Genomic DNA, 27166 nt, shown 5'->3' on the forward strand with positions numbered 1-27166 from the left:
TTAACTGCTGCACCAGATGTCCATCCCCATTTTTTAAATATTAATAGGGGCAGGTGTTATGACTCAGAGAGGAAAAGGGTGGGCATTTGGAATAGAGTTTAAGTCGCTGGCATCCCCTTACCAGAGTGCTGGTTGAGTCCCAGCTGCTTAGCTTCTGATCCAGCTTCCTACAAATCCAGTCTGAGAGGCAGCAGATGGTGGCTCAAGAACTTGGATTCTTGCCACCCACGTGAGAGACCTGAATGGAGTTTCAGTCTCTTAGCTGTCACCTGCCCCAGCCACAGCTGCTGGAGGCATTTGGGGAATGAACCAGCAAATGGCAGCGGTCGCTCGCTCCTTCTCTCCCTCCCTCTCAAACAAAACGAGAATGAATATATATGAATTCTTTTAAAAAAGAGGCCAATAGAGAGGAAGGCACAATGAGAACAGTCAAGGTGGGGATTTCCACGCTAGGGCACTACCCTGCGCTCACACCCGAAGGAAACTACAAGACCCACAATCGCCCGCGGCTTTCCCCGCCCCGGGGGAGGCGGAGCACGGGCGGGCGCGGAACCGGCTTTTCCTCTACCCGGAAGCGTGATTGGTCCGCGGCTCAGGGAGCTGGCCAATGAGTGCGCTCGGGGAGAGCGCTGAGGCCAATATGGCTTCCTACACCTGGTGACGGTTTGAGAAACTAAGTCTCATGGAGAAACCACGGGGCGCTGAGGTGAGAGGGAGAGGACCTAGCGCGACTGGGCGAGGGAACCCCGAGCGCGTCGCTCCATGGGCCCGTCTCTCTTAGCGACGCCTCGAGGGTGGAAGGGGGAAGGATGGGTAAACTGAGGTAGGCGGGCTGAGCCAGGGCCAGAGGCGATCGGCGGTCCGTTTTGCTTCGGTAGTGCTGGGACCCGCGTCTGGCGAGGAGTTCAGGGCGGAACAGCCTCCCTCGCTGGGGGGAAGCGGAACTGCGCCCCGGGACGAGAGCGCCTGGATCCTCTTTGTCCTCCTGGTCTCGTGGCCGTGTTCCTCTGCGATCGCGGTGCCCGTCACGTCCAGGGCGGGGGAGGGAGACTCGAGTTGAGCGAACGTTGCTCCGCGCCTGGAGCTTGCACGGGCTTCGTGTTTATGGCTGAAGCAGCGGAGGCGCAGGGAGCTGGTGCGACTCCCCGGGGACGTGCACACAGCTCGAGATGAAGGAAGTGGGTGCGGAGTCTGTCAGCCTGCAACACCTGGCCGGCTAGGTTTTATCTACCCCACTATGACCTGCAACCCACCCCCTCATCATTTGGCTTCTGGACCCCTTAGGGTACTGGAATCGGCTTCCGTTCTAGCGTGTGTCTATGTATAGTTGCACATAGAAAGTGTACTACCTCCAAAATTCGGTGATGGTAAAGGAGACTGTTAAAACGTGGAGTAAGAGTAATAGCTTATACGGTGAGCGCTTACCCTCTGCTGGAAATAGAACCAGGTTTCACCCATCTCAGTGCCCCCAACAGTCCGCTAAAGGCTTGTTATTACCCGCATTGTATTGATGAAGAAAACGGAAAATCACACAGTTGAGAAGTGCAACAGCCAGCATTCACACCCACGCGTATCTGATCTGAGCGCCCATGCTTTTCGCCAACATTATGGAGCACTCGAGTCACTGTTCTAGGTGCTTCAGCTCCATTAACTCTTTTTTTTTTTTTTTTTTTTTTTTTTTTTTGACAGGCAGAGTGGACAGTGAGAGAGAGAGACAGAGAGAAAGGTCTTCCTTTTTGCCGTTGGTTCACCCTCCAATGGCCGCCGCGGCCGGCGCGCTGCGGCCGGCGCACCGCGCTGATCCGATGGCAGGAGCCAGGAGCCAGGTGCTTTTCCTGGTCTCCCATGGGGTGCAGGGCCCAAGCACCTGGGCCATCCTCCACTGCACTCCCTGGCCACGGCAGAGGGCTGGCCTGGAAGAGGGGCAACCGGGACAGGATCCGGCGCCCCGACCGGGACTAGAACCCGGTGTGCCGGCGCCGCTAGGCGGAGGATTAGCCTAGTGAGCCGTGGCGCCGGCCTCCATTAACTCTTACTTCTCCCGCAAATCCTGTGAAATAGGGGGTATTATTCTCCTTTTACAGACGTGGAAACTAAGGCACTGAGATTCCGGCTTGCCGTGGGTCACATGCCAGTAATCGCCAGCGCTGGCACTTCAGCTCTAGGTCAGAGCCCAGGCCTTCAGCTTGCTACATACCTTTTAAACTACCTGTTAGGCAGATTCATATACGGTAGCCCCACAGTCATGAGGCAAACAACCCATACTGCATAGTGTGCGGTACTATCAAGCTGTGGTGTGCGTAGATTACGTAATCTAAACCCATCTTTGACTTGTTGTGTTTTCAACTTACAGTGAGTTTATGAGGACAAAACCCCATCATGAGTTTAGAATTCATGTTAATACAGCATTTGTAAATCCACAGAGGAGCCTGGTGAATATTTCTGTCTTGTTAATGCCATTCTGTTGAGTTATGGTAGAGAAATGTTATGCAAACAGTAATCCTGATGTTTGCAGAAAGGGTATTTGGAAGATTCCCCGAAGTGTGGACTTGGCAGAGAACCAGCAGGAGACTGAGTAGCACATCTGCAGCCCTCCTGACGCACCAAAGCCCTTCTGTCTGGTTTGTGTCATCCGTCCTCTAGGAGACCCCGTCTTCGGAACCAATGGAGGAAGAAGAGGAAGACGGCGACTTGGAGCTGTTTGGTGGCTATGACAGTTTCCGGAGTTATAACAGCAGTGTGGGCAGTGAGAGCAGCTCCTATCTGGAGGAGTCGAGTGAGCCAGAGAATGAGGATCGAGAAGCCGGGGAGCTGCCCACCTCCCCTCTGCACCTGCTGAGCCCTGGGACTCCGCGCTCCATGGATGGCAGTGGTTCTGAGCCAGGTGCCTTCAGAGTGTGTCCTGAAGATGGAGAGGAGTCAGGAGGTCATGGAGGAATAGGGGGATGGATACAGGGCTTTCTGCTCATGTCCAAAGACCTGTGAGAGACAGACGCAGCCCGAGCAGCCGCAAGGGACGTTTCCTGTGCGGCAGTCCGGATGCAGATCGCGATTGCGTTCTTTCACACAGCTGATGTTCCCTCGGCACTCTTAGATGCCCGTCAGTGCCATGGTGCTGCCTCTGCATTTGTGTAAGCAGGCCGTTGACTTCTAAGCCTGGATATTTAGAGGACAGGAAAGCTTGAAGGGCTGTGGTCACTTACCAGGGACAAGAAATAGCTTGCGGGTTGCCAGTTAGGCGATGGGAGGGGAAATAGAGAATAACGTGACCTCTGGGTACGAGGAATGGGGTGGGGGTGGGCAGTAGGAGTCCCCGAGGGTCATCTGGAAGCCAGGTGGCTTTGGAGCTAGCTGTGGTCCTTGGACGGGGTCTGGGCCCTCCCTGTGTCAGGGCCGCCTGTGTGACGACACTCCCGTTCCCTGGGAGGTAAACTCTTCAGAAGTGCGATAGTCTGCCTTTGAATCTTACTTCCTTTCTGTTCATCTTGTCTTCTCATCCTCTCTCCTCTCTCGTCTTTCTCCCTTCTGTCTTCCTCCAGCCCTTCCCGTAGAACCTTAGAACCTTAGAACTAGAAGCGACCAGTAGAGACCAGTTGTGGCCCTGGCTGCACATTGGAATCCCACAGGGGATGCCCGACACACTGCAGATGGCGGTGCCCCGGTGCAGACCAGTTCCGTAGAATGCCTGGCGTGGGCAAGCGTTTAAGCTCCCCAGGTGTCTGTAATGTGAAGTCAGGGTTGAAACGCTGACCCAGCTCAGTCTCTTTACTGTATCCATGAGATAATGGAGCCACAAGGATTGAGCGACTTGGGCACTTCTACCTAATACATGTTTTTCTCTTTGACTTCTCTGTCTTGAAAACTTCCTCACTGACCTGTTTCCCCAGTTGTCTTTCTGAAGTTCCCTTAGCCCCGCTGTTACACACACAGCCCAGGGAGGCCGGGCAGCCTCGCTTAGGTGAGGTCCGTTCAGATGTGTTCAGTGTGGCCTCCGCCTCCTCCTCCTCCACCACCTCCTCCTCCTCCTCTTGTGTCAGCCTTAGTGAGGGCTGGCACTCACCTGGTTAGTGCAATGTCCCAGGTATTGAAGGCCTCATTGGGTTTGATTTGGGGCGACCGTACCAGGTGAGTCATGTGCTAAGTTCTCTTCCCAGCTGTCTGTGAGATGTGCGGTATCGTGGGCACAAGGGAAGCCTTCTTCTCCAAGACCAAGAGGTTCTGCAGCGTCTCCTGCTCCAGGAGCTATTCCTCCAACTCCAAGAAAGCCAGCATCTTGGCTAGATTACAGGTGAGAGGCAGCCGCTCGGCCCCCAGGGCCCTGGGTGCTAAAAGAGGACCAGCTGACTGGAGGCCCAGAGGACCTGGGAAGCTCCCTGTTTTGGCCGTCTGAGGTTGGACATTTCTTCTGAGAATTTGCTGTGCTCTCAAACCTCAGTAGGCAGAGGAGTCAGTTTATGGAGCTTGTTCATTAAGAGCTTGCTGTTATCCTTCCACCCCCAAGAGTCGCTCATATTCAATAAATTTAAGTGAGAGTCCTGGAGGTTCTGATCAGAGCTGGAAGCCCTGCTCTTCTCTGCACACTTTTATAAATGCCTTGAAGGGAAGCTGGGATACAGGCGCAAGGTTCAGCAGCCACAGCGGCATCAGGAAGCCGATGCCTTGTCGCTGACTGTGTCTCATGGGTGGCCACCTGGGAAGTCTTGCCAAGCTCTTGACATTTATAGAAGTTTAGGGATGGAAACACTTGTCTTAGGCACCTGTTGTCAGACCCACAAGATGATGCAGTGTGCCGAGTGCAGGGAGGTGGAACGACTGACCCAGGGCAGCTCTGTGGAGGGAGAGCACTGGGATCTGGGCTGCAGCCTACGCTCAGCTGCCGGCCGTGGGTGTTTCCCAACGTGCACACGTGCCTCAAAGGAGACTGTGCATTCGGAACATCCGGAAAGTTTTGGTTTTTTTTTTTTTTTAAAGATTTGTTTATTTGGAAGAGTTACACAGAGAGGTAGAGACAGAGAGAGTCTTCCATTCACTGGTTCACTCTTCAAATGGCCTCAATGGCCAGAGCTGGGCCAATTAGGAGCCAGGAGTTTCTTCCAGGTCTCCCACGTGGGTGCAGGGGCCCACGCACTTGGGCCATCTCTGCTGCTTTCCCAAGGCGCATTAGCAGGGAGCAGCCAGGTCTTGAACTGGCGTCCATATAGGATGCCTGCGCTGCAGGCCGGAGCATTAACCTGCTGCACCATAGTGCCAGCCTCTAGAAAGTTTTAAAAATATGATATTTGGGGCCGGTGCCGCAGCTCACTAGGCTAATCCTCCACCTAGCAGCGCCAGCACACCGGGTTCTAGTCCCGGTCGGGGCGCCGGATTCTGTCCTGGTTGCCCCTCTTCCCGGCCAGCTCTCTGCTGTGGCCAGGGAGTGCAGTGGAGGATGGCCCAAGTGCTTGGGCCCTGCACCCCATGGGAGACCAGGAGAAGTACCTGGCTCCTGCCTTCGGATTAGCGCGGTGCACTGGCCGCAGCGTGCCAGCCGCGGCGGCCATTGGAGGGTGAACCAACAGCAAAAGGAAGACCTTTCTCTCTGTCTCTCTCTCACTGTCCACTCTACTTGTCAAAAAAAAAAAAAAAAAAGAAAAAAAAAAGATATTTGGGTCCTATACCCAAAGACTGGCTTAACAGGGAAGGAGTGTGATCTTGGCTTGGGGATTTAAAGAGCTCGCCGGTGACTCTGCCTGCCACCGTGATGCTGGTGGCAGTGCCCTGAGCTGGCTCCGGCCGGTGCCTCACTCACTGCACTGCCTTTGCTTCCCTCGTTTTGTGGGTTTTATGCAACGCATGAAAGAGAGCTCGTGATGTTACTTGGTAATAGTGACATCGGGGGACACCTGTTGAGGGCTTGGCATTCCCAGTCTAAACAACGATCCTAAAAAATTGACTTTACACAAATTCCTGTTTTAAGAGTTTAAGCATTTGAGTAAAAGATATAGAAAGCTTCAGAACCGGGGTTGGCCCCCAGTCTGTGTGGGATGTCATCCTCCATTTCTGCCTCACTGATCTGTGGTAAATTCCTGGCTTTTCTGATCAGTGCGTAAGTTACAAAGTATGCACCAGGGCCCTGGCCTTTCCCTTTGGGGGTGACCTCCTCTGAGTACCTGAGGACAGCACGGGAGCCTCCGTGGAGCACAATTACCTGTGTACGGAATGCTGCCTCGTGGAGCAGAGACTTCGTGGTGCCACCCTCCCCCACCTCACCCCCGCCCAGCCTATTCTCTGCGTGGCTCAGTAGCAGCACCAGAGTAAGGAGCTGACAGAGCTAAAGCTGTAGGGAGAGGCCCCTGCTCCGCTGACTACCCACCACCACCATCACCCTCTGAGCTAGGCCTTGTCCACGCTGTGTTTTACAAACTCAAGCCAGAAGAGGATAAGTAACTGAACAAGACCAGGCGGATCCTGACAGTGCCGATCCAGATCCTTAGCCGCCACCTCACGGCCTCTCTTTTCCCTCCAGGGGAAACCACCGACCAAGAAAGCCAAAGTGCTGCACAAGGCGGCCTGGTCTGCTAAAATCGGAGCCTTCCTGCACTCCCAGGGCACTGGACAGCTGGCCGATGGGACGCCCACAGGGCAAGACGGTAAGACAGCAGGGACAGGTTCTGAAAGTGGCTGCGGTGGTGGCCGGGACCCGGCTGGCCCTCCCTGGGAGTGGGGGCTGGGAAAGCTGGACCACTGGAAAGCCCCTGGCCCAGGCTCGCTGCCCGTCACCCTTTCCTGTGGGCTGTCCTGGAAGTTACCTCCTAAAAGCTCCTGGCTCACCCCTCAGAAGTCAGGAATTAGCTTCTTTTGTTTCTCTTATCTCTGGGGCAGTGGAGGCCCAAGTCTGGTTTGAAGGGGCGGCAGTCCGGGGTTAGGATAACAAAAGGAACCTTCTCTGTGTGTGTGTGTAGCAAACTAAGTGTAGGCCCTCGCAGCTCTGCCAAGTTGGCCTCCCCGCCAGCAGGTCTGGGCCTCACTCTGTGCTGCTCCACCCTGTTGGGTTGGATGTGGCCAAGGAGAGGCTGAGGGGTGTGAGGAATTTGAACCCAGGGACACTGGCATTTCCCTTTCCTTGGGATAAGAAGGGAGAGATACTCCTTTGTAAGTGCTCCTCTACCGAGGATTGGCGGCGTCTAGATTTGCCTGCACCCCCTGGTGGCCACTGGTGGGACAGGTCTGGGCGCACTGGGACTGCTGCGGAAGAGCGACTGCTGCTGAGCCCGCCGGCCCTCAGTGCAGTGACCACAGCGCTGCCACCGGGCTTCCAGGCGCCAATCTCCTCTCTGCTCCACAGCTCTGGTCCTGGGCTTCGACTGGGGCAAGTTCCTGAAGGATCACAGTTACAAAGCTGCTCCTGTCAGCTGCTTCAAACACGTGAGTGCCCCGGGTTGCAGAGGGAGGGCAGGGCACACAGCGGAGGCGCTGGCCTTGGTGTGCACACCGCTTCCCAAGGACGGTGCCAGGCTGGTGCGGTGCCGCAGAGCTGCAGTGCGCGCCAGGTGGAAGGAGCTCAGCCCTGTCAGCCGGCTCCATGCTCTGAGTCTGCTGCTCCTCAAAACTCCCGGAGCTGCGCTGCGGCACAGCGGGTTAAGCCATCTGCACCCTGGCAACCCTATGAGTACAGGTTCAAGTCCCGGCTGCTCCACTTCCAGCCCAGTTCCCTGCTAATGTGCCTGTGAAAGCAGCGGAAGATGGCCCAACTCCCTGGACCCCTGCCACCCAAATGGGAGACCTGGATGGAGTCTGGCTCCTGTCTTCAACTTGGCCCAGCCCTGGCTGTTAGGGGCCATTTAGGGAGTGAACCAGCTGATGGAAGGTCTGTCACTCCCTCTCTCTGTAACTCTGTCTTTCAAATTGTTAACCCCCTTCCCCAAACACCTATTGAGGGCTTCTAGCCCCGGGCTCCACTAAGGTCCCTACCTTGCTTATTTAAATAGCAGAACGGCGTGAGTCGGTGCTAGAAGGACCTTTCTGTCCATTCCCCTGTGTCCAGCAGTTGCCCCTTGAAGGTGTGGTGCTTTTGTTCGGGCCCAGGCTCCTTGGTCTCCAGAAGGCAGACACGGATGCCTCTGGGGCCCCTTCTGCAAAAGACCCCCACCCCACCCCGCAGCCATCACTGGGGAAGTAGAAGGGCAAGTCCAGTCCCTACCCGCTGGGCTTGAGTAGAACTTAACACCCAGCGGCTGGAGCCTGCAGGTCAGGAGGGAAGCCTCTGGAGGCGCTCCTGTTCTCCCTTCAAATCCAGTTCCTCAATCCTGGGAACCTGGGGAGGCCTCTCGAGTCTTGAAAGAGTCTCCTCCCGGAGTAAGCCTCCTTCCTGCACTGCTGTTGGCGGGGCGGGGGCGGGGGCGGGGGTGCCTGCATGCCCACAGGTTGGTCCCTGACCAAGCAAACTCAGTCTCCCTGAGGTGCTAATGAGGGGGGTGTTCATCCCTGTTACGGGGGCCTCTTTGTGGCCCTGAATGCTCTAGCAGTGCCAGATGGGTTTTTGCTGGCACTTGCCTGTGCCAGGACGATTGGTATCCTCTGCAGAAAGCCTGCCCTGTGCCTGGGCTAGCACCAGAGTCGCCAGGTTCAGTGATGGGAGAAGCAGTGAGCTACCTTAAGTGGCTGCAGCCAGGACTGAGAATGAAAAGGAATCACAAAATAATTGGCAGTGGGAAGGCAACCAAAAGCAGCCCCATGCTGCTGGGGGCATTAGATTTGAAAGATGTATTTATTTGAAAGGCAGAGTGCCAGAGATCTCACATCTGCTGATCACTCCCTCAAATGGCCACAATGGCCAGGGCTGCGCCAGGCCGAAGCCGGGAGCCAGGAGCTCCATCTGGGTCATCTTCCAGTGCTTTTCCAGGCGCGTTAGCAGGGAGCTGAGTGGGAAGCAGAGCAGCTGGGATTGCACCCCTGTGCTGCAGTGCTGGCCCCAACTGGGGGAGGGGGCATGTTTTGATAGAAGCAGGGGTAGAAAAAGAACATGCTGGAGGGCGTGTGGGGGTGGGCAGCTCTGTGTAAACTCAGGGGTCGCAATATTTACTGCCCAAGTTTGAGTGACCATTGAAGAAGATAGCACTCGTGCCAGAACAGTAGCCAGCACAGTGACAAAGGAGTGGAGCTCACTGAGGTGTGATGTGCCCAGAACAGCACAAGTAGGAGCTGGTCCTGGAAAGACTGGAACCCAGGGCCAGCACTGTGGCATCCCATGTAGGAGCGCCAGTTCCAGTCCTGGCCGCTCTTCTTCAAATCCAGCTCCCTGCTAATGGGCCTGAGAAAGCAGTGGAGGATGCCCAAGTCCATGGGCCCCTGCATGGAGTTCCTGGCTCCTGGCTTCTACCTGGCCCAGACCTGGCCATTGCAGCCATTTGGGGAATGAACCAGCAGATGGAAGATTATAACCCTACTGTTTGGGCCCCTGCCATTCACATGGGAGACACAGGTGAAGCTCCTGGCTTCAGCATGGCCCGGCCCTAGCTGTTGCAGCCATCTGGGGAGTGAACTAGTGGATGGAAGAAACTCTCTGTCTCTCTCTCTCTCTCTCTCTCTCTCTGTAACTTTGACTTTCAAGTAAATAAATAAATCTTAAAAAAAAAAAAAAAAAAAAAAAAACTTAAAAAAAGATGGGAACGCAGGTCTGTGACTCTGGATCTGCAGCCTTCACCCCGCCCACCAGCAGACCCCATTCCCAGCTGAGCGCTCGGGAACCACAGATACGTACTGTTCTTCCTGCACACATCAGCTGCTCTGAAAAGCTGAGATGCAAAGCGGGATGTGGCCCTCCTGCACTCGCTGAGCCCCTGGAATGCTCTCACTGCCGCACAGGTCCCGCTCTACGACCAGTGGGAGGACGTGATGAAGGGGATGAAGGTGGAGGTGCTCAACAGCGACGCCGTGCTCCCCAGCCGGGTGTACTGGATCGCCTCCGTCATCCAGGCAGCAGGTGTGTGCTCCTCGGCTGGGGGACAGCCCCAGACTCGCCTTGCAGATGGTGGCCAGACAGGCCAGCAGTGTCACAGCCAGAAGCTGGCTTCGTGAGACACAAAGAAATCTACCCACTGGGGTTCCTTTCTCCCTTCTTGGAATTCTTCTGCCTCCAAAGGGACCATAGAGCTTAGCTAGTTTGCAAACTCCAGTTTTTAAAGTTTGTTTCAGGGATGATGAGGCTATAAAAAGTTCTTGGCTCCATGCAGTAATGCTTTCCAAATGGATTTGTCTTGGCTACGACTGTTGTGGACCACAGGGACCCACGTGCCTGCAAGGAGCTCTCAGATACGCACTAGGAAGTCTGCTGTAGGCCGGAGGAGAGGGGAGGCCTGAGGACCCACCTGTCCCCCATCTCAGCTCTTGGTTGTCCTTTTCCCTCCTCAGGGTATCGGGTGCTTCTTCGTTACGAAGGCTTTGAAAATGACGCCAGCCATGACTTCTGGTGCAACCTGGGAACAGTGGACGTCCACCCCATTGGCTGGTGTGCTATCAACAGCAAGATCCTGGTGCCCCCCCGGAGTGAGTTGGCAAGGAGGTTCCCTGTGTGGTTCCCGTGGGACCTTGGTAGTTGGGGAGCCCTGTGTCTCGTGTTAGTAAACACTGGCCCCCTCATAGCCTGCCCTTCCTGTCCCGGAGGGCCCAGGGCAGATCCAGCTCGCGGGGCCTGGTTCTGTGAGGTGCAGACACTGCTGGCCTGTGCTGCGACAGTGTCGCCAGGCCGTGTGACGGATTCTGCCGGTGTCTCCGCAGCCATTCACGCCAAGTTCACCGACTGGAAGGGCTACCTCATGAAGCGGCTGGTGGGCTCCCGGACGCTTCCTGTGGATTTCCACATCAAGGTCAGCCAGGAGCCCTCTGGGCCTCTATAACTTCTCGTCCCACCCCTCTCCCGTTCTTATTCATTCTCCCTGCTGCCCACGGAACATTCTTCCAAGCCTCCCTCGCCTGACAGTCTCCGCAGCTCCACTTCTCCCCAGGACAGAGTCCACAGGGCACAGGCCACCGCCACCCCCGCTGACTCTGATCCAGGCACACGGGCCACGGTGCTGCTCCGCCTTCTGCTACAGACCCTACCTCTGCTAATGACATTCCACAGGCGTGTTCACACCATAGATGTTGTTAGGCATACAGGGCACTGTGGGCATACACAGAATACAGGCGCTGCCATCCGGGAACTCGGGTCTGGCCCGTATACGTGAATAGTTATAGAACGTCCTTGGTTCTGACCCAGGGATGTGCATCAGAGTCAGTGGCATTTAATTTTAACTTTAGAAGCTGCACACAATGAGAAGTCCCAGGCAGCTAAAGGGTATATGGTAAACACTGTCTGTGCTGCCACCCCGTGCCAGGCCTCACGGTGGGGCCCTCCCCACACTGGGCACAGCTTCCCGTCACCAGAATGCTGCCAGGAAGTCAGGATGTTGGGAATTACAGAGCCCGCTGCAGAGCACGGAAACTCAGACACCCGGGAAGGTCCAGCAGTGGGCAGGAGCCACACTGGCGCCTCGGCACCGGAGCGGGGCCTGGAAGCAGTGTCCGGCCGGTGCTCCTCAGGGCCCGTGCGGTCTCCTGGACCAGGTGCTCACGGTGTTTCATGTGCCCTGTGAGCCTTGCAGCAGGGTGCGGCACGACGCAGGGCAGGTGTGCCAGGTCACACGATCAAACTGCGCCCTCGGAGGAGCAGGTCAGCAGGCGTGGTGGGGAAAAGGCGCTTGAATTCCTACCCTAATAGGCAGGGGTGGTATAGAAACCTACTGTGGAAAAGAAAGGTATGGACGCTGGGGCCCGCTCACCATGGTGCCAAACACCAGAAGGCCAGTGCAGTGCTGGGCTGTGGGATGCAGAGGAAGGAGTGTGTCCGGGGAGGCCAGGCAGGGCAGGAGGCCTAGAGGGGCCGAGCCCAGCCCTCCCGCACCATCTGCCACTCTGCTTAGAGCTGCCATGATGTGGAGACTTGGGGCTGTGGGATCTGGTTTAACACTCCTGGTCAGATTTTCCTGTTGGCTCCTCTGGGAGCCAGCAGTGCTCCAGGCCTGGAAAAGCCCTGTACCACACCTGTCACCTGTGCCCCCACCACCCCAGCGCTCTGCAGAGCAGCCCGTCGGCATCTTGGTCAGCGTCCCCAGGCGGGTCAGTTGGGACACTGGTTGCTACTGAGGTGCCTGATAGCATTTCAGAGCCGGAATCAGACCTCAGCTCCCTGGACGGGAGTACCCACTCTGCCACAACGCCAGCCCCCGGATGCGGGTGTTCTGTGTGCTCTCAGCAGAGAGGAGGCTGGGTGCCCGGGATCGAGCACAGGCTGGACACTGCTTCCAGGCCCAGCTCTGGTGCCGCTGTGTGACTGACACATCACTTGGCCTCTGCAGGTCCCTTGCGTTTCCTTGATCTGAGTGGGCTTTGTGATTCCCATTGTCTTGACCTACTGGTAGTGTTTGGTGAGAAGTGGTGTGCAGCTGAGAGCTGTGTGCCTGTCATCCTAGGGAACCAGGGCCATGGCAGCCCCAGCGGTGCCGGAGGGGTCATCTGACCTGAGTTCACGGTGATCCCACCACGCCTTCCCTCCTCTGCTTTTTTTTTTAAGATTTATTTGTTTATTTGAAAGTCAAGCATTACAGAGAGAGGATTGTCCATCTGCTGGTTCACTCCTCAGATGGCCGCAGTGGCCAGGGCTGGGCCAGGCAGGAGCCAGGAGCTTCTTCCAGGTCTCCCACGTGGGTAGCAGGGACCCAAGCACTTGGGCCGTCCTCCACTGCTTTTTCCAGCCATTAGCAGGGAGCTGGGTTAGAAGGAAAGCAGCTAGGACATGAACCAGTGCCCATGGATGCCAGCATCGCAGGTGGCGGCTTTACCCACTCTGCCACAATGCCAGCCCCCTGAGACCGAGAGGGAAGGCAGGTGGGAGGAGCCCGTGACCACACAGGCCTGTGTTCTGCTGTCATTGCAGATGGTGGAGAGCATGAAGTACCCCTTTCGTCAGGGCATGCGGCTGGAGGTGGTGGACAAGTCCCAAGTGTCACGGACCCGCATGGCTGTGGTGGACACGGTCATTGGCGGTCGCCTACGACTCCTCTATGAGGATGGTGACAGTGACGATGACTTCTGGTGCCACATGTGGAGCCCCTTGATCCACCCAGTGGGTTGGTCACGGCGCGTTGGCCACGGCATCAAGATGTCAGGTTAGCAGAGCCCCAGGTCGCAGTGACCCTGGCCATTTCCTCAAGGGTTGGGGGGACACCTTGTCTACACCTCCCAACGGTGATGGGAGGTAGAGCCTGTCACCCCCACCTGCATATGACAGCACCGACAGCTGGAGCAGCTGAGTGACAGGATCAAGTCAACAGCTCAGCTCTCGAGGGGCAAAATCAAGATTTGGACTCGGATGCCGCTCGCCCCATCCTCTCCCATGTCACGTGGAGGAACCTGGGTCTCGAGGGCTGCAGCGTCCCCACAGCAAGCTCTGGTTTTCTGACCTAGACCCGTCTGCCTGTGGTCTAGGGCGGGGCGTGCTGGGGCCCCTCTGGGAGCGGCCTCGCATTTCTGGGGGAGTCGGGAGAGGCCCTGTTGGCTGCCTTCACCTCCCTTCTCTTCCTCACTCCCTCTGCCTTCCACGCAAGAGAGACGCAGTGACATGGCCCATCATCCCACCTTCCGGAAAATCTACTGTGACGCCGTTCCTTACCTGTTCAAGAAGGTGAGGCACAGCCCGGGGCACTCTCCCCGTGGCCACGGTCCATTCCCGGCCTGAGGACCCTGGCTCTTCCCGGGACTGTCCCTTTCCATCGCCAGGTTCTGCCACAGGATTGTCCCCCACCCGTCCCTGGGCCTGCCCAGAGATTCCCCACTGTCCCATTCCTCTAAGGTCCGAGCTGTCTACACAGAAGGCGGTTGGTTTGAGGAGGGCATGAAGCTGGAGGCCATTGACCCGCTGAATCTGGGCAACATCTGCGTGGCCACCATCTGCAAGGTGAGTCTGGGGCTGTCCCCCAGCGCCAGCTTTCCCAGAAGGCTGAGGTGCAGGGAGCTCCACGCTTCACAGTCAAGGGCTCTTGGGACCAAGGGACACTGGCTGCCCGTGGAGCACGTGATTTTGTGAATAGGGGCCTTTCTTGCTCCTTGCCCACAGTGTGCCTTCACGTCAGGGTCCAGGGCACCTTAGGTACTTACGAACGTCTGAGCTGGCCCTGCGTCACCGCACTGGGGACCTACCTGCCACACGCCATTTCCCCTGTGCTAGCCTAGCTATGAGCCCCAGGCGGGTTCATTTTGTCCCAAACCAGCTCCCTTACTGCCCCTCGGCTGACGCGGCCCAGCGGGGGGCAGGCAGAAGGGGTATGTGCTCACCACTGGGGATGCCAAGGCAACAGGAGGACGGAGCCCCTGCTGGCACAGCCTCTGCTGCCTCAGGACGGGACCGTCTCCTCGCCGGCAGCACAGAAGCACCAATGCCCTGGAGCAGAAGCTGGGTGCTCGCCCGGAGGGCTGAGTCCGCGCGCAGCAGCCTCGTGTCTCCCTGGACACGGCTCAGGGTTCGATGGCGTCTGCTCCCCAGGTGCTCCTGGACGGCTACCTGATGATCTGTGTGGATGGCGGGCCCTCCACAGATGGCTCGGACTGGTTCTGTTACCACGCCTCTTCCCACGCCATCTTCCCAGCCACCTTTTGCCAAAAAAATGACATCGAGCTCACACCCCCGAAAGGTATGATTAGACTGGCCACCACAGGCTGCCTTGTTGGAAGGGGCAGAGTGAGGCCACAGGCCCAGATGGCTGGTCAGGTCGGACTCCTGGGCCATGGAGCCTCAGTGTGGGAGAGGTGACAGAGCTGCCCAGGCCTCCACTGGCCCTCGCCGTGGCTGAGCCAACCTGAGCCCACGGCCAGCACGTGGGTGGTGAACAGAGCTGCCGCTCGTGCCTTTGGCCAGTGAACAACCTATGTGATGCCTGCCCGGGAGGAAGGGAGAAGGCTGGTGTGGCAGGGTCTGCCTCCCCCGACTGCTTCCCCTTTCTCCTCCACATCTAAGCCTCTGCTCCCCCAGGATATGAGACGCAGACTTTCAACTGGGACACCTACTTGGAGAAAACCAAGTCGAAAGCAGCTCCGTCGAGACTCTTTAACATGGTGAGGAGACCGACGATGGAGCGGGGGCTGTGGTGGCCTGAACTGTCCCTGCCCACTGCCCTCGAGGCCCTGCTGCTGGGTGACACTGGGCACCTGCCGAGCCTTGGTTTAGCCGTGCCTTTTCCATAGAGGGATGCGGGGCCGCCGCGTGGGAAAGAGGCACAGAGGGGTCATTGTCCAGATGACCCTGCCCCAAGGGCCCTCCAGCGCAACACCCCACCCCCCATCCCGACATTCCACGGGTTTGCGGGGACAGGAAGCTGACTGGCCTGGCAACTGCTTCCCCCACCCCAGGACTGCCCCAACCATGGCTTCAAGGTGGGCATGAAGCTGGAGGCCGTGGACCTGATGGAGCCCCGGCTAATCTGTGTGGCCACGGTGACGCGGGTGGTACAGCGGCTGCTCAGCATCCACTTTGACGGCTGGGACAACGAGTACGACCAGTGGGTGGACTGTGAATCCCCGGACATCTACCCCGTGGGCTGGTGTGAGCTCACCGGCTACCAGCTCCAGCCTCCTGTGGCCGCAGGTCTGGCTCCTCACAGCCCTAAAGGGCTCTTTCCTCCTTCCTGCCAACCACTCGCGCTCCCTCATGCCCACCTCAGTTCTTTGGCTTGGGGCCGGGCAGTGTCCTGACCCCTCTAAGCAGAATGTGAACTCTGCCTCCCAGCCCCGCTGCCCACCACTCTCCCCCTCCCTCCGGCCTGCGTCCTGCTCACTCTGTCATGCGCGCGTGCCCCCGTGCACCCAGGAAACTGCCAGCCCCTCCGGCAGCCCTGGTAATGAGGATGGGAAGAAGGAACTGTTCCCCAGCCCTCCCCCCCCCCCCCCCAGTGTGGCCTCCCTTCTCGGGGCAGCCTGTGTGCTGGCCTCCCAGACTTAGTGCTTTTGCCCTTGTCTTTCAACAACAGAACCAGCCACACCTCTGAAGGCCAAAGAGGCCACGAAGAAGAAAAAGAAGCAGTTTGGGAAGAAAAGTAAGTGATGCCCCAGGGCAGCCGGGCCGTGTCCCTGGGGGCCCCCAGGTGCTGCGCACCCAGGAAGCTCTTGCATGGTGCCCCTCCCTGGCCCTTTGGCCCCACAAGCCTTTCTCCCTGGGCCTTTGGGGACCCAGAGCACAATTCGGGAATTCAGTCTCTGGCAGTCAAGACGCTGAGGAAGGGGCAGTGATAGTACTGGGGGGAGGGTCCCCATCCCTGCTGCCCCAGGCTCAGAAGATGGCGTGGCCGCCTGGGCACCACATGGCCACTTGGTTCTAAGGTCAAGGCATGGCATGGGCGGGGTGCTGTCTCTCCGGATCTCCTGGAGGGTGAGAGCAAAGGCATCTAGACTCCTGGCCACTGTTCCCCTCAGCTGGTCCCACCCTCAACAGATCCTGAGCCCAGGGTGGGCTCCGCTGGAGGCAGCAGGGTGCTCAGCTGTCCTCGGCGTTGGGCGGCTCCACCACGTGGCACCAGGCAGGGAAGAGGACGCCCTGGGACAGGACAGAGCCGCAGTGGGCTGAGGGCCCTGGGCAGGGTACAGGCGTGAGGGGTCTGTGCCATTCAGCACTCAGCAGGGTTGTGAGCTGCAGGTGTGGAAATCAAGGATCAGGAAAGGGAACTGGGAGAGGCGTTTGGCAGTTAAGGTGCCAGTGCCCCACACCCTGCATTCCGTGCTGGTGCGGACCCTGGGAGGCAGCAGTGATGGCTCAAGTGTCTGGGGACCTGGGTTGTGTTCTCGGCTCCTGCTGTTGGCTGTTGAAAATATTTAGGGCTTGAACAGGCAGATGGGAGCGCGCGCTCTCTGCCTCTCAAATTTTAAAAAGCTTAAACTAAACCACCGTAGCTCTGAGCCTCGGCTCTGGAGGGAAGTGGTGTTCCCGGCGTGCTGTGGGAGAGACCCGCCTGACCCCAGGGCACAGGGCCAGGACTGGGCATCGTCAGAGCTGCAGTCCAGCCTGTTGTCCCCGCACCGCACGTTCCCCTGCGCCGTGCTGACGCTGGGTGAGACCCTGGCCTGTAAGCCTCGCATGGATTCGACCCTGATTCTGGGTTTGATTCCATTTTTATTCAAAGGGAAAAGGATCCCGCCGACCAAGACCCGGCCCCTCAGGCAGGGGTCCAAGAAGCCGCTGCTGGACGACGACCTGCAGACGGCGGGGGAGATCTCGTCGGAGCCCGTTCCCGACGAGAGTAAGAGCCGTGGGAGCGGGTCGAGGCAGGGCCAGCCTGCTCCGTGCTCAGAGGCGGCCCCTCTCCTTCCCCACCTGGGCACAGAAGAGTGGAGTCATGCGTGAAGGGACTTCCGGGCACCAAGCAGCCCTTGAACCACAAGGGCTTCCCAAGCACCTGCCCCCGCCTCTGGTGGGAGCCAAGCCCCTCTGCCCCCGCCCTCGTACTTGGCAGGGTGGGTGGCAGATGGGTGGGGGCCTGGCTGGGGTGGGCCTGGGGCCTGGGCCCTGGAGGTGAGCCCCTGGAGGTGAGCAGGAGGGTGAAGGCGCTCTGCCCTCTGCAGGCAGCCAGCTTCCTCTCCCAGAGCCCGGGCCCTGACCCTCCCTGGTGTGACAGGCTCGGCTCGCTGACTCTGCTCTCCCCGCCCGCCTCCTTCCCTCTGTAGTCATCGCTGTGTGTGTGAAGGACGAGCATCCAAGCACAGCCTCACCTGGCAAGGCTTCGGGTCCAGAGCTGCCTGTCCCCACAGAGAAGATCAAGCAGGAGACGCCGGACTGAGCCGGCCTGGGCCGAGCAGAGGGGGCGGCTCCTCTGCTCCCCCAGCCTGCCACGCCTCCTGAGTGTGGAAACTGAGCCTTTTTGTATAGATGCTGCCTGCTGTGAGGCCCGGGTCTCTGACACCTCACGCCTCCGTGCTGGCTGGAGAGATCTACGTGACGGGTGTGAGCAGCCCCGCCCCAGGCAGAGCCCGGAAGCTGGAGTGGTAGCTCCACAGGAAGGCAGGACATGGACTGTGTGTAAATAAAGGTCGCCTGACTGACACGAGTGCTGTGACAGCAGCAGCCCCCACCTGGAAGCCCGCCCGGCCTGTGCTGTGCTCCTGGCTCCCAGGGACCCTGCGGTGGTGGGCAGCTGAGAAGCGGTGACCAGGATTTGGCGACTTGTGCGGTGGCCTGAGCACTGCCCCCACTTCCGTAAAGGAACAGGGTGGGGTGGGGGAGGGGCTGAGGCCTGGTACTGCCAGGGGCAGCAGGATCCGAAGATGAGCTTGGCCCTTGCACCGTCCAGCCCTGTCTGAGTCTGACCTGCTCTGGGGCCTGGCCTGGGCTGGACCGACGTTTGCATTCCCCTCCTGCCCATTAAGCAGGGTCAGGGATGGCCTTGTCGCTGGGGGTGGTCAGCCCTTCCCCCGCTTTTCCACCAGTGCCAGGGTGGGGGTGGGGGGCACACACAGGGTATGGATCCTGGCTCGCTACCCCTACGGTCCCAGTCCTTTTAACTCCTTCACCTGGTGTCTGCCCAAACTTCAGCCACCCATAAAGCTCTCTGATCAGCCATGCGTCTGTCCTGAGCTCCTCTTCCTGAAACCAAGGTCGGGCCAGGCTGCAGTCCTGGCCCTTCTCTTCCACCTAGGTTTTTGGAAGGGGCTGTGTGGCCTGGCTTGGTCCTGTCTCCTGCGGCCCCTCGGGCCTGTGTGCTGCTCTATCGGCCCAGGCCACCTGCACCTGCTGCTGGCTGGCTGTGCTGTGGTTTGCTCAGGGCTGGGTTCATTCATCCCTGAGATGCAGGTGCAACTTTCCAGCATCCAGGACCTGGGGGATTCTAAACAGGGTCCGAGAGAACCCGACCCTGTTCCCTTTGCTAAAGACAGACAGCCTCTGTCCCTGCAGAAGCCAGGCCCAGAAGTGGCAGCTGGTGCAGCCCAGGTTTCTTCCAATGTCAGCAGGTCTGGAAACTGACGAGCCCCAGAGGAGTGCGGCAAGGGGCCGTGCCTCCCCTGCCATCACCCACACGCACAGCGCTGAGACTCGGGGTGCCGGGTCAGTGGCATCGGCCCCGGGAGGCTGTGGGGAAGACGCTCTGCTGCTGCTCCCAGAGCCCGGCCAGACTTCATCATTGCAGATTCCCTTGCAATTAGGGGATCTGAAGATCTGAGAAAGAGCTTGTGTGGCTTGGACCCTCTGCTGGAAAGTACCAAGGACCTCCTCCCCCAGGCACTAGGTGAACCACACATTTAAGGAGCCCCGAGAGGTTCATTCTGACTTCTCACAGGTGAGAAGAGGGAGGGCTCAATAAAGACGAGCAAGTTGATTGCTTATGTCTACGGCTGCTTGGTGACAGCAGTGGGGCTGGCGGGGCTGGCCTCTCGCACTCCCCCCTGTGCTCGGTATCCACTCCGTCCCAGTCCTTCATGTTAACCACCTTCCATGGGGCCTGGAGGGAGAGCGGGCAGACGCGGCCCAGACTCATGCCCACAGGGAAGCACCCACAGCCTGGGGCTGCCAGAGCTCAGGGCCCTCAGCCTTCCTAGGAGGAAACACATTGACCTAAAGAGCGCAGCAGTCCGGGGCTGGCACTGGGTGGAGTATCCCCGTGTCAGAAAGGGCAGCTGAGTCAAATGACCCAAGAGGCCCCACTGTGTGCTGAAGCCACCATACCCTCTACTCTCCTTTTAACCAAGTTCCTGGTCTGGAGGACTGGAGCCTCCCCTCCTGGGCCAGGCTGAGCAGCAGGTGCACCTCTGCGCCCAGGGCTGCTGTGGTGTCAGCTGGTACAGTGCCTGGTGGAGGGCGGGGCTGCTGCCTTGTCTACACCAGCTCTCTGCCTTCGAAGGCCACACCTGCTCCCCCACAGCTTGCAGTCTTGGGGTTTCCTGCCTCCATCCCAGCCTGCCTCCACAGGAATACTGTCAGCTGACAGGGGTAAACGGGAACCCTAACCTCTGGTACCTCGGAGTCTGACCTCATTTGGAGGTAGGATCTTTGTAGAGAGAATGGAGTTAAGATGAGATCATTAGATTGGGCCCTGATCGGTAGGAGGGGTATCCTTGCAAGAAAGGGAAACGGCACAGAGAGGGGAGATGCTGTGAAGAGCCCAAGGTAGGCACTGGGATTACGTTGCCAAAGCCAGAGGACTTCTGGCGCTGGCAGAGGTGAGGAAGGGTTCCCCCTCCGGGGCCCTGCACTCGACTTGGTTCTCAGCTTCCAGCTCACAGTCAGCAGCAGTCTTCGTTTTTCTGGGCCACCCAGTGTGTGCTCTTGCTGTGGGAGGGCCCAGGGCACGAATGCGAACCCCAGCTAATGGCCTCTGGCCCGTCCCAGTGCCTGTTTGTTCTCACTTGCCTGTAAGGACTGGCCCTCGCACCCTTCACGGGCACCCTGACACCCTGCCCTGAGGCACTCCTATCTCGTTCCCCTCCTCTGATGCACCCAGAGATTTCGCTACAACTGAGGGCTCAAGCTGGGCCTGGGGAAGTCAGGATGGCGGGTGTTGCCTGGGGCCACCGCTGTGGCCGGCAGGTGGCAGGAGGCAGAGCCAACACCACACCTGCTCGCCCTGGGGGGTGAGGCGCAAGAGGCCGGGTGGACCACAGGACTGATCTTATGGACGCGTGGGACAGGGGTGCTGTGGCCTGCTGGGAAAGCCGCTGTCCCACACAAGGGAACAGTGCATGGTTACTTTCCTACAGACCCACCCTGGGCCCAGCCCAAGCGTGGAGGAGGGGTGTGATGTCACTGAGCAGACACAGCAGGGTCTCTGCCCAGCCCCGGAAACACATGGGTCGGACAGAGGAGCGCAACCCCCACCACCCCAGCAGCTCTGGGGCCTGGCCCACCAGCCCAGGACCAACCTTGTCTGCTTCCCGCTGTCTCCCCTGCATGGAAGTTTTCCGGGCACCAGGCCTAGCCGCTGGTGTCTGTGTAGACTTCCTGGCAGCTCCACCCGGGCAGGCTTCAAAGACGGTAGCTGCAGCCTTCACCCTCTGGCCACGGGCACTGGGAGGGCTGGCGCAGGTGGCCCCCACCCGCAGGTTCAGCCCAGTGAGCCACCTGTGGGAAAGAGAGAGCCTGAGAGCCCACCGTGCTGACAGTCGGCTAAGAGCCTCCATGAAGAGCACATGGGCCGCAGGGGCCCAAGCACCGGGTCATCCTCTGCTGCCTTCCCAGGCTACGGGGTCCCAGGCAGCAGCTTAGCCCGCTGCACCACAACACAGGCCCCAAATGCACCTTTCTAGTTAGGCAGATACTTTTACTGAGGTTTAGCTGGTAAAATCACAGAGCCCAAGGAGCCCAGGTCTGCCTTCTTGTGGGATTACTGTGTTCACCAGGTCCCAGCCCGAGGGGACAGCAGGGATCGCTCCTCCTTTATGGGTGAGGGAACTGGGGCTCAGTGGAGGCCACCCCAGCCCCCCAGGAAGGGCAGCTGAGGCTGAAATGGGCTCATTCAGGCGTGGCTCTGGCAGGACTCGCCCCTGCCCACCCCCACAAGCTACTCAGCCAAACACAGGCAGGGTGCCCCCAGGGAAGAGGCAGGGGTCTGACTTGGGGGTCTGGCGGGGTGCCCACCTGTGCAGCGGGAGCAGCTGGCAGTCACAGTGGAAGGGGTTGCCGCTGAGGTCAATGAGCTCCAGCTGCCTGAGGCCCGGCAGGGCAGGCAGAGCCCGCAGGTGATTCTTCTGCAGGTGCAGGCTCTGCAGCCCAGGCCCCAGGCCCAGGAAGGCCCCAGGAGACATCTGCAAGGAGGTGGGAGGTGCCAGACCCTGCATGAGGCCCTGCCAGGCCCGTCTCATCCCAGGTCTGGGAGGGGGTCCCACCATGGTCCAGCAAGGGGAGATACAGGGGCCCAGGTAGGAAGGGCAGTGCTGGGGTCACAACCCAGGTTGGTCTCCCATCAAAGCACTCGCTCCATCCAACTCACTGGTTGTCCAGTTTGTGGTCTTTCTGTTCTGCATGAGCCCAACACCCTGACAATGGCACAGCCTCCCGGGGACTCTCAAAGTGTACACAGGTGACCCCCATGGCCCCAAGTCCCCCCTTCTCCATGCCCTAGTAGTGCCCTCCCTGGGCAGGCCTCTGGCCTTGCAGCACTGGATTCCACCCAGCCTGGCACCCACACCTGAGTCCCCAAAGGACGAGGCCAGTGTCTGGCGTCTCTCAGCGTCCCCACACTCAGCCTGGAATCTGGCACCAAGGAGGTGGCAAGATGCTTGCTGCCAGGTGTGTGGGGGGTGCTCTGTGGCACAGTACACTAAGCTACTACTTGGGACACTGCCATCCCATATGAGCACCCACTCGAGTCCCAGCCGCTCCACTTCTGACCCACCTCCCTGCCAATGTGCCTAGGAGAGCAGTGGAAGATGGCCCAAGTCCTTGGGCCCCTGCACCCACGTGGGAGACCCGGAAGAAGCTCCAAGCTCCTAACTTCAGCCTGGCCCAGCCTGGACATTGTGGCCATTTGGGGAGGGAACGAGATGGAAGCCCCCTCTCCATGTCCCCCTGTCTCCTTCTCTGTCACTCTCTCTCTCTCTCTCCTCCCTCCCTCTCTGTCACTCTGCCTTTCAAATAATAACATTTAAAAAGTTCGTTGAGGGAATGTGCCAAGCCCGGTGCCCACCTGCTCCAGGCCAGTGCTGTTTAGAAAGAGGTGTTGCAGGGACCGGCCCACAGGCCGGAAGGCCGCCTCGTGCAGGGCCCTGAGCGGGTTCCCCGAGAGCTGCAGCTCCAGGAGGGCAGGCAGACCCTCCAAGGCCGCCGTGGGCACCTCTCGCAGCTGGTTCCTGTCAAGGTACAGCTTCTCCAGCTCTCGTGCTGGGCCCAGCGCCCCAGGGGACACCTCGGTGATGCGGTTTCCACTCAGGTAGAGCCAGCGCAAGGCCCGCACCCCCGCCAGGTCCCCGGGTGCCAGGTGGTCCACAGCGTTGTCCTGCAGGTGCAGGGAGAAGAGGCTGTGCAGAGGGCGCAGGGCGGCCCCGGGTACCTGCGAGAAGCGGTTACGCTCCAGATACAGGTAGCCCAGGTGGGGGGCCCCTTCGAGGGAAGCGGCGCTGAGGCGCGAGAGCTGGTTGTCCGAGAGGTAGAGGTAGATGAGGCGGCCCAGGCCCGCCAAGGCGCCGGCCTCCAGCTCTGTGATGCCACACTGCTGCAGGTGCAGCGACACCAGGTGGCCCAGGCCGGGGAAGGCCGCTCGGGGCACCGACGGGAAGTGGTTCCGCCTCAGGTCCAGGAGCTGAGTGTCGCTAGGGAAGCCGTGGGGCACAGTCTGCAGACCGCGGCCCTCGCAGCCGCTGTGCCGGGACTCGGAGACGCACACGCAAGCGCGCGGGCAGGGCGCAGCCACCGCATCCGGCTCCCCCGGCGCGCGCGGAGGGCCGCGGGGCGGGGCCACGGCGCGCTCTGCTTCCTCCTCCTCCTCCTCCGCGTCTCCCGGGCAGCGCAGGTCCGAGGGCCGCAGGGCGTCCAGGGCCTCACCCCGCAGGCGCCGCGGCCCTCTGCACGCGCCGTCCGAGCGCACGCGCGCGCGCGCCAGCCACTCAAGCAGGGGCCGCGCCTGGCAACCGCACCACAGCGGGTTCCCCTGCAGCCGCAGGCGGCGCAGCTGGCCCGGGCCCTGCAGCGGGGGCAGCGTGTCCAGCTGGTTCCCTCGCAGGTCGAGGGTGCGCAGGCGCGGGCAGTGGGCGAAGGCGCGGGGATCCAAGGCCTGCAGGGCCCCGTAGTCCAGCACCAGCTCGCGCAAGCCCGGCAGCGCCAGCCCGTCCTCCTCGCCCGCATAGGTGAAAGGGTTATGGCCCAGCTCCAGACGCACCAGGCTGCGGGCCTGGGACAAGGCTGCGCCAGGCAGGGCCTGGAGTTCGTTGTGGTGCAGGCTGAGCCTGCGGAGGCCCGGCAGACCGGCCAGGGCCTCGGGGGCCAGCACGCTGAGCGCGTTGTGGGACAGCTGCAGCCAGCGCGTGCGCAGCAGGCCCTGGAAGGCCATGTCGGGCAGGTAGACCAGGGCGTTGCGGGCCAGGTTCAGCGTGGCCAGAGCGCCCAGTGCCCCGAATGTCCCGGGCCGCAGCTCTTCCAGCATGTTCCCCTCCAGCTCCAGCCGCCGCAGCGAGCCCAGTCCGTCCAAGGCCTCCTGGGGCAGCGCGCTCAGGCGGTTGTAGGCCAGGTTGAGGAGGAGCAGGCGGCCCAGGCCGCGGAAGGCACCCTCGGCCACCTGCTCCACCTGGCAGTGGCGCAGGTCCAGGTGCGTGAGATGGGGCAGGTGCCGGAAGGCAGCTGGGGGGATCCCCTGCAGCAGGTTGCCCTGGAGGTCCAGGCGCTGGGTCAGCTGCGGCAGAGAGCAAAGCCGGCTGAGGCCGTTTTACCCCCCTGCAGCGCCTTCCCACACCTTTCCCTACTTCTCTGCATCCAGATCCTTGATGCCTCCTCCAGGAAGCCTCCCCCTCACCGTGGCCCTCTTCCCACCATCTTGTCACTGTCTGTTTACCCCCCACTAGCTTGGGACTTCCTAAGGCAGAGACCACCGTTTCTCTGCCACAGGCCTGCAATGAATTCAGCATTTAATCTTCAGGTCACCTACTTATTCCAGTCACACAACAAGGGTTTCCAATAGATCATCTCCCTGTCCTGGCTTTCCATTATACAGATATGAAGACTGAGGCTCAGCAGAAGTCACTTGCCAAGACCTCCCAGCCAGATGGTGGCAGGTCCACTGGTGCCCAGCCCAGGCTCCTCCCACTGCCACCCCCCACCCCATCACACCCATGCTGGGGTCCTGCTAACCTCAGGGATGGTGTCCGGCACCTCAGTGAGGTTCTGGCGCTGGCAGGCAACGTGGCGCCTGGAGTTGTCACAGACGCAGGTCTGGGGGCAGCGCTGGGCTGCCGCGCGCCAAGCTGGGCCTGGTGGTGGCAGCAGCGGCAGCAGCAGCAGCAGCAGCAAGGAGGTGTGGGCGCAGCTCTGGGGCCTGGGGGTGCGGGAGGGTCGGTTGTCCACAGGGGCGGGGGCCTTGTGCTCTCACTGAGCCCAGCCGTGGTGCGGCTCCTGCCCCCAGAACCCCTCGGAGCCTCCCACTCTGCACCAGGAAAATGGCATTGCCATCGCTGCCCTGTGCAGTGGGTATTCTTAGTCCCGCTTTATGCTGGAGGAAACCAAGGCTCAGAAGAGTGACCCGAGGAGGCCCTTCCCTCTCCGCCAGCAGGGCACGCACCAGGCTGTGGCCAAGCTTCGGTGCAAGGGAGGAGGTGCAGAAGCCATGCCCGCTCCCAGGGAGCAGGGACACGTGGCACCACCTCGAGTAGACACCTTGGCCGCGGGAGGAGAGGCCCCAGGGCGGGCCTGAGCTGTGCACAGGTGGGCGGGGCCCGGGGCTGTGGGGTCTGAGGTTCGGGAGGGAGCCTTTTAACTTCCGTTTTGTTCTGCCTTCTCCTGAGTGCCACGCAGCAGTCTGGACTGTCCACCCATCCGCCCAGCAGTCACACAGCCACCCACCCACCTGTCCCTGCTGCCACCAGGGCTCTCCTGGCTTCTGCGCTCCACTCACCACCGCGAACCAAAGGGAATGTTCCAGAACACAAATCGGAATGTCCACAGCTGCAAATCCTTCAGCGTCTCCCCCACGGCCTTTGGTGGAAAGCCTTAACTTTCCCGATTCCTTAACTGGAATCCACTACATTCTTCATCGTCGCCTGGGCCCCCCTGCCACCAGCACACTTGGACCAACTTTGTGTCCCTGCACAGGCACGGAGCTCTCGCCTCACTGCATGGGTCACCCGACATGCCCAGCTCAGTCTTGTCCTGCCGGCCTCCAGCTGCCTACCCTCACCCCTCCCTCACTGGCTTGTCACTGTGACTCCTTAGGATCTCAGGATCCACCCCTTCCTGGGAGCCGGGGCCTTCGTCAGAGCCTTGGTGAAGGCTGGCTCAGGGCAGACCAGGAAGGGGAACGCTGGGGACAGGTCCCTAAAGGGACAGTGTCTGGGGCTCAGGGCTGCTGAACGCTGAGACGGGTCCCCACAGGGTTAACCCCCAGGAGCACATCAGCGTGGCCACGTTCCAGACACGTCTTCCACAGGGAGAACCTTCTAAAATCTCAGGCCGAGAGAGCTCCCAGACCCCCTCCCCCTGCCCCAGAGGGCCAGAGAGCGGCAGGGGCTGGCCTGCTGCCACCCAGCTCCTCGAAGTCCCCACTGCACCCTCAGGGCCCCAAGACTCACCCCTCCATGCTGTCTCTGCCAGCCCTGCCTGCAGGCACAGCACAAGGGAAAGGCCGGCGACAGTCCCCGCTCGCTGGATGACGAAGGCAGGAGGCCCCCTCCCCAGCCCCCGCAGGCCTGGCAGCAGGGACAAGGCTGAATGGGAGGCATTGTTGGCAGCCTGGCCACACTGGGGCTTCCCTAGGCAGGGGAGGGGTTGGTGGCTGGATTCATAGGGCCTCCTGCCCGGCGCCAGCCCAGGAACATGGCCCAGGCCTGAGTCCACGGGCCACCTGGGCAGCAGGGAGGAGCCAGCCTGTGGGTCAGCGGCCCTGGGCTCCCTCCCTCCTCTGTGACACTGTCCCTCACCTAGCCGCAGTTTCTGGTCTCGGAAAAACAGAAACCAGTCAGTAACCAGTTCATAGGGTTTGCCGCGGGCAGCATGGTAGCACCTGGTACCTAATAGTTACTCAAGGATGGAACACTTTTCCTTTCTGATTGCTTGTGTTTATCCATTTACATACACCTACAATGTTTAATACTGTAATACAGCATTCTGCAAATTATTTTTATCCAACATGACTATTAGAAGCTCAAATTGATTCCTCTGAATATACTTACTCATTTTGACTTTTGTACAGTATTTCATTGTCAAAATGTTTCGAATTTATTTATTCATCTTAGATATTTCGGTAGCCATTTTTTGTTGTTAGAAACAATGTTGGGGCCGGCGCCACGGCTCACTAGGCTAATCCTCTGCTTGCGGTGCTGGTACCCCGAGTTCTAGTCCCGGCTGCTCCTCTTTCAGTCCAGCTCTTTGCTCTGGCCTGGGAAAGCAGTAGAAGATGGCCCAAGTCCTTAGGCCCCTGCACCCACGTGGGAGACCCGGAAGAAACTCTTGGCTCCTGGCTTTGGATTGGCACAGCTC

General features: G+C 59.8%; 2 protein-coding genes across 5 annotated transcripts; one reads left to right on the forward strand and one right to left on the reverse strand.

Moving 5' to 3' along the window:
* Positions 1–554: 554 nt before the first annotated feature.
* Positions 555–18614, forward strand: L3MBTL2 (L3MBTL histone methyl-lysine binding protein 2). 4 transcript variants are annotated; one of them, XM_008275174.5, is made up of 17 exons: positions 555–706; positions 2644–2884; positions 4155–4288; positions 6506–6629; positions 7325–7404; positions 9844–9961; positions 10390–10524; positions 10756–10844; positions 12953–13184; positions 13623–13699; positions 13868–13972; positions 14558–14705; positions 15044–15126; positions 15421–15655; positions 16038–16103; positions 17184–17300; positions 17725–18614. In XM_008275174.5, exons 1-17 carry the CDS (start codon positions 683–685, stop codon positions 17835–17837), a joined length of 2121 nt encoding a protein of 706 aa, XP_008273396.1. In that variant the 5' UTR covers positions 555–682; the 3' UTR covers positions 17838–18614. The 4 variants fall into 4 exon arrangements, with proteins under 4 accessions (XP_008273396.1, XP_051689970.1, XP_008273397.1 ...); XM_051834010.3 differs by having other exon boundaries at positions 587–706; positions 2516–2884; XM_008275175.5 differs by having other exon boundaries at positions 590–706; positions 2644–3131.
* On the reverse strand, positions 17154–26401 carry CHADL (chondroadherin like). The gene is made up of 6 exons (XM_008275176.5): positions 26260–26401; positions 24827–25010; positions 22674–24371; positions 21626–21792; positions 20911–21109; positions 17154–17374 (listed from the first exon to the last, which is right to left on the reverse strand). The coding sequence occupies exons 1-6, from the start codon at positions 26265–26267 to the stop codon at positions 17348–17350; spliced, it is 2283 nt and encodes a 760-aa protein (XP_008273398.1). The 5' UTR covers positions 26268–26401; the 3' UTR covers positions 17154–17347.
* Between the last annotated feature and the right edge of the window lie 765 nt (positions 26402–27166).

This window comes from Oryctolagus cuniculus, chromosome 11 (genome assembly GCF_051225735.1).
Source record: "Oryctolagus cuniculus isolate XC-2025 breed Fujian yellow rabbit chromosome 11, ASM5122573v1, whole genome shotgun sequence".
In the NCBI taxonomy this organism is placed as follows: Eukaryota; Metazoa; Chordata; class Mammalia; order Lagomorpha; family Leporidae; genus Oryctolagus; species Oryctolagus cuniculus.